General features: G+C 44.4%; 1 protein-coding gene across 2 annotated transcripts; it reads right to left on the bottom strand.

The window, feature by feature from the left end:
- Nucleotides 1-363: 363 nt before the first annotated feature.
- On the bottom strand, nt 364-4,739 carry LOC112292421 (uncharacterized). Of its 2 annotated transcripts, none has more exons than XM_024540884.3 (8): nt 4,460-4,739; nt 2,773-2,868; nt 2,204-2,635; nt 1,926-2,091; nt 1,644-1,823; nt 1,374-1,457; nt 1,156-1,237; nt 364-965 (listed from the first exon to the last, which is right to left on the bottom strand). In XM_024540884.3, exons 3-8 carry the CDS (start codon nt 2,566-2,568, stop codon nt 508-510), a joined length of 1,335 nt encoding a protein of 444 aa, XP_024396652.1. In that variant the 5' UTR covers nt 2,569-2,635; nt 2,773-2,868; nt 4,460-4,739; the 3' UTR covers nt 364-507. The 2 variants fall into 2 exon arrangements, with proteins under 2 accessions (XP_024396652.1, XP_024396654.1); XM_024540886.3 differs by having other exon boundaries at nt 2,204-2,595.
- Between the last annotated feature and the right edge of the window lie 792 nt (nt 4,740-5,531).

The following is a 5,531-nucleotide window of genomic DNA, read 5'->3' as shown; positions in this document are numbered from 1 at the left end:
TCTAACTTGATACATTCTCCAGTTAATTTTTTGTCGATACTCCATTAAATTTTAATTACCCTGAACATTTTCTCCAAGATATTGTTCTCCCATCTTCTATTTATTTTTAAATCAAGTATATACATTTCTCAACTACTGTAATATCACAAATTCCTTTCCATATCACGAATCACTGCCTCAATCTGAGGCAGTTACATATTTGGTTTCGAATTTCTCAAGATAATAAAGGGCACATCAAAAATAAACCACACGCAACAGCAGTAGTACCAGAATAGTAAAACACAAACTGTGCACAAAATCATATATCACGAAGGGAGTGAAATCATCAGGCCCAGAAAAGGCTATCAGGGGGAGAAAAATGGATGAAAAAGAAAGCCTGAGTAGGTACACCAAATCTAAAATAAAATACAAAATTCAAATGCAAAAGAAAGGAACCACCTGATCCATTCACATTCGTGTGGGGACAAAGGTGAACCCGGGCATTTTTCTTTGTTACACTAACCTATGTTACAGTCTTCTTCCAATTCTGCCTAGGCGCCTTGCGACTCCAAGAACGAGAAACTTGCCCACAGCACCCCTATCGATGCCACAGGCCAGAGCAACAGCACCTCCTAATATAACCCATTTCACGTAATTTTTGTTTTCCTGCTGGATGTCACTGTCTCTCACAGCCACAATCCTAACATTCTCAGAATCAAAGGATTTCGTCAAACGTTCAGGCTCGCTGAGGAGATGGCGAGGAACTTTCCAAAATTTCCTTGCCATTTTTGCTGATGGCGATAGGGGCAAATTTGCCTTCCGATCCGCTCTGTACTTATTCAGTCCAGGCATCATTTTCTTTACACACCCCCACATGCCCTGGCGAATGCCAAGCTTTGCAAGGTCTCTCTGAATGCCCATGTCCTCCGCATGAAAGCACAAGACTTCACAGGCGGTCATCTGCCCGTCACCTTTTGCTGACTCAACTGCACCCGACCAAAACAATCAGAAGCTTTTCCCATGTAAAGAGGTAATTGAATCTAACAATAACATGTGTAATACACAATAAGACGTCAGAAATCACACGTCGTAATTTACTAAATTACAGACTACTCACTCCAGCGTCCAGAGCACAGAACATCTCAGCTAGCTGATATTTCTGTCATTCAAACATACCTGCTCGTACTCTCCAACTTGAAAAGAAAGTATCCACTCTCCTTGGCGCTTGCTGTCTAGGTATTGGAGCATACTGAGTACCCTGCAATTGAAATCACAAGCATCAACAACTGGCTAATCAAAAGAAAATTCATAAAACGTCGATAAAAGTCAGGCTTACAAACTGAGAACAGGCCGGACATAAACTGTAAGAGCATTTGCATGAACGGTATAGATACCTTGGTTACGGCGTAGTATGTGTTGTTGGTCTCCCACATACGACGGGCAATAACATACTCCCGGTCTTTGCAGAAGAAAGGGAACTGATTCACACGTTCAAACAAAAATCAACACAAATCTCATGAACCTCATTCCTCTTATCTAAGAGCACAATAGTAATTGCACTCACACTTCTCATCAACATAAAACATTCGATTCTGCTCCTGCGCTATGAAAACAAGATAGCAGAACATATTTCAGTGGAAATGGAGCTTGCCAAAGACTCGTACCTTCCTCACCCACTGAACTATCATTGAACCAGTCTCTTCACATGCCTCCCAGGTTTTGGTGTAGATCAGCATTTCATCCCAATGACACCTAAATTCGTCATCCCAAAAAAAGTCTCGCATCAATTCTGGGGATGTGTCCTCGACCACAGTTCTGGTCTTATATTCAGTTGGCCCATCATGCTGCAAAGTTTCATGAAGTGTTAGCAACATTGGCAATAACCGTCATGGTAAGAAGTCAGAATTAGAAAGCCCTGAACAGAGTCCACCAGATAAATTGTTCACCTCGGGTTCACGACGCCATGCTTGATACTTCAGGTCATGAATAGATTTGTCTAAAAATATCTGCCATTCAGGACCTCCGTCTTTGCCGTTCGCCAAGGTCATTAGCTTATCTAGATCCTCATTCGTCACCACTTCCTTCTTAGTCCTCTCTTTGGCATCAGGTTCACTGCACATCGACGAACATTCAAGTACGTCTTAGCAGCCCCCAAGAAACCGATTACCCAGAAAAGATACCCTTTAAGGCATAATCCTAAAGGAAAATCATGTGCGTAACTCACCTAGGGCCGGCAACGTCAACCGGGACGTCAGTGGGCACAAGCAACACTTCAGCAGACGGCCACATCCACGCACTAAATGATTTCCATGCCTCTTTCCACATGGGAAGAGCGGACAAGGCCATAATTGCCAGCCAAAACCGACGTGCTCCAAACCCAGGAGGAGTATCCCATACTAATCGGGGGCGACTTTTCACACCCAATAACAAAATGCTAGCCCATTGAGGTTTCCACAACCAACCAACTAGTAGACCAATTGCAGTAGCCACCCAAAAAGGCACCATACAAAACATCATATCCGCAGCAGTCTCCATCACTGCGGGTTTCCCCCACGAGAAATAGTTTACTTTAGCAGTAGCGGCATCCATTTCTTCTGCACAAAGCTCTCGTCAGAGCTGGAGCACACACCAAAGTGAGTGCTCCTTGGAAGGGACCCTAATACCAAAAACCAGAAGTAATATCAGCCGATTGAATTTTATCATTAGGCCAAACACATGACAAGAGAATTGAGACTGTCACATAAAGAAACCACTACATGCAATGTCAGGGTGCTTGTAAGAAAATCGAGATACCTCTGAGGAAAGCCCCTGACGAAAACCCTGGCGATTGGTGATCACACTTTAGCCACGAGCAGACTAGAAGATCCCTTATTGACAGTTCCCTTCACACTGATATCCAAAGAAAATGTCGATTTAGTGCTTCTAATCATCCGATAACAAAAATAAATTCAAATGGATTAAAATAACGAATACTGGTGTTGATTCACACAGCGAGAATCGAGAACGTTACATTCGAGTTTCAAAACAGCAAGAGAAAAGCTTGCAATGAGTAAGATGTTAGTCAATCGCTCCGCTAAGTGTGAGGAACTCTTCGTATATGAAAATGAACGAAAGATACGTGACACAGATAACATAGGACTCGTGGCAGAGACATAATAATCCATAGGATCCCGAGGCACGAAGCATAACTCATTAATCCAAAAGACAGAACAGCGATTTGATTCTGAATAGCATTTCTCACAATCATGTCAAGATATTTAAGGATGGTTAAGAAAGTCGCTTCACAGATCAGTTACGATCCTCTAGTTAATAGCATACCACTCAGGAAGAAAAACACCATTTCCTCTAAGAGGAATTGCAATGATATGTCTCTTCATGTTACTAAAGGCCTCTCCTACTATCAAAGTAATTCTCTTTCACAGGAAAGATGGGAAAAAAAGATCAAAGAAATCTATCAAAACATAAACCTCCACAAGATTGTACAAAAGATTACAAACTCGCTCATTTTTGTGAATCTAATAACCTATTCTATACGTTATCTCAGTTCGTTCGTTGGCTACCTCTGAAACTAAAAGCACCCAAACGAAAATAGCAATCTTTGAACGAAGATTCAATTGCAATATGTGTTCTAAGATGACACCGAGGACTCTTCGAGATAACAATCTCAATCTCAGTAGCGATCGCAGAAACCACAAAACACTCACACAGGTGTAGAGACTTGAGTTCATGACGTATTTCTCTACATCTCACATGTACCTCACTGCTGAAAAATCGCCACAGTAATAGTCACAGTTGAGAGAAAGATGGTGATAGAATGCGCAGAGGAATGATGCAGGAATTTCTGCAAGACACTCCTCTTAAAGAAGAAGGAAGATTACTGTAACAGTGGCTAATAATATAAAAAACCACACAGCCAAAACCGGACTCCAACGCAGTAATCTAGGCGGAGTGGTGGTGGCTGGCGCCGCAATTCCTAGCACTAAACCCCGACAATTCAAACACTTCGACCAGCGGCAACGCTATCTAGTACACTCTATTCTTTTCATAGCGCCACAGGGTGTACCCTCAACAGTGGCGGCACAACGTCCATGACCATCTAACGGCGAGTCATGAGCTTTCCAAATTCCCCCAGTAGTCAAGAACGACAAACTCAGACGAAACCCTGGAACGCACCTCCGCCTTGTCACCGAGTAATCACTGTTAACCGAATTCCCGTCACCTACTCATGACTCAACAATCCACGCTCACTAAACATTGTGCAACCGCTCAAGTCCGCCACCACGTAACTGCATCCCGAAATCTTTTACCTCCATTCCTCTCTCTAGAACCTCAGACATTTCATTCCCTCGTCCATACACCTCAACCCCTCCCCCAACCGACCTAAAATCTACCCAAAATTCTCCGCCGGATACAAGAAAACACCAAAGGCCCCATTGACTCCTGCAACTACACATTGAACCTGCATCCCACGCAAACCCACCTGCCACCGACGCCAACCAAACTCCCTCAGATACCACCACAGAGAGCATCGATTCTGCCACGAATACTTCAGCGGAGCCCTCAAGCTCCCCGGCCTTCACCCGCCTCCTGACTCAATTGCAACAGAAACCCACATCGCCTCGCTCTCCACCCCTCTTCCCTCGCCGTTTCAAAGCCCACCCTACTTCAAGGGCATTGACACGAGTCCGGGGGGTGTCGAGCTCGACGCTCGCCTTCTCCGCTTCAACGACAACAACGCAGCGAGGAAGAGCAAACCCAAAAAACTAAAGGGAATGGTGTGGTGGCTCTCTCGGACGGTTCAAGGGACTTGCGATCGAGGCTCCGGTCCAGATAATGAGTAGATCCTCGCTACCTTTCCATAGATCAACGCAATCATGCCGCGAGGAGTGATACACGACGGAGCCAAGGGCACATCTATGACTTACAAACAGTTCACCGCAGCGCCTGTCCGAGGCCACGTCAAATCTCTTCCGAATCCGGTTTCCAAATCCAGCTTCTCGCCACTTGGAAATCGTTTTTGGACTGTTCCGCAAGTGTTTTTCATGTGATCCGTGGGATGGGGGCGGTTACGAAGTGTTGTGGCCGCGGTCCTCTCTCGAAACCTAGCCAGTCATTCCATCGCTGCTCCAGCTTTTTCCAACATCGGGCAGCTCCTCTTCCTCGTCTTCTTCTGCTTGTGTTTCCAGCCAGTCATGCGGCATTCTGTTTTATTATTCTCTTATTCTTCTTTCCTTGCGTGTTTTCTGCTTTCTTATTGGCTTCCTTTCATTCTTTCTTCTGCGAAGATGCGGTGCCATGAAACACATGGGAAGGCATTTTTCCTGTGAAGCAAGTGCCATATTACTAACACCTTGCTAAACTTGTCAATTAGGGTTTGAGGGTGAGATTAGGGAAACATGATAAGTGTTGGAATTGGAGTGAGATGCTTGTGCTGTTGAACAGATCAGCACTTTCAGTGGAACATACACTTGATTAGAAAATTTAAGTAAAATTAGACGCCAGCTCTGATGACAGGGATGATGTGGAGGTCACCACCCATGTGTAGACAAAAA

The sequence above is a fragment of the Physcomitrium patens genome, chromosome 15 (assembly GCF_059467195.1).
Source record: "Physcomitrium patens ecotype Gransden chromosome 15, ASM5946719v1, whole genome shotgun sequence".
NCBI lineage: Eukaryota > Viridiplantae > Streptophyta > Bryopsida > Funariales > Funariaceae > Physcomitrium > Physcomitrium patens.
Note: the sequence above shows the minus strand (reverse complement) of the source record. Positions and strands in the feature narration are given on the sequence as shown.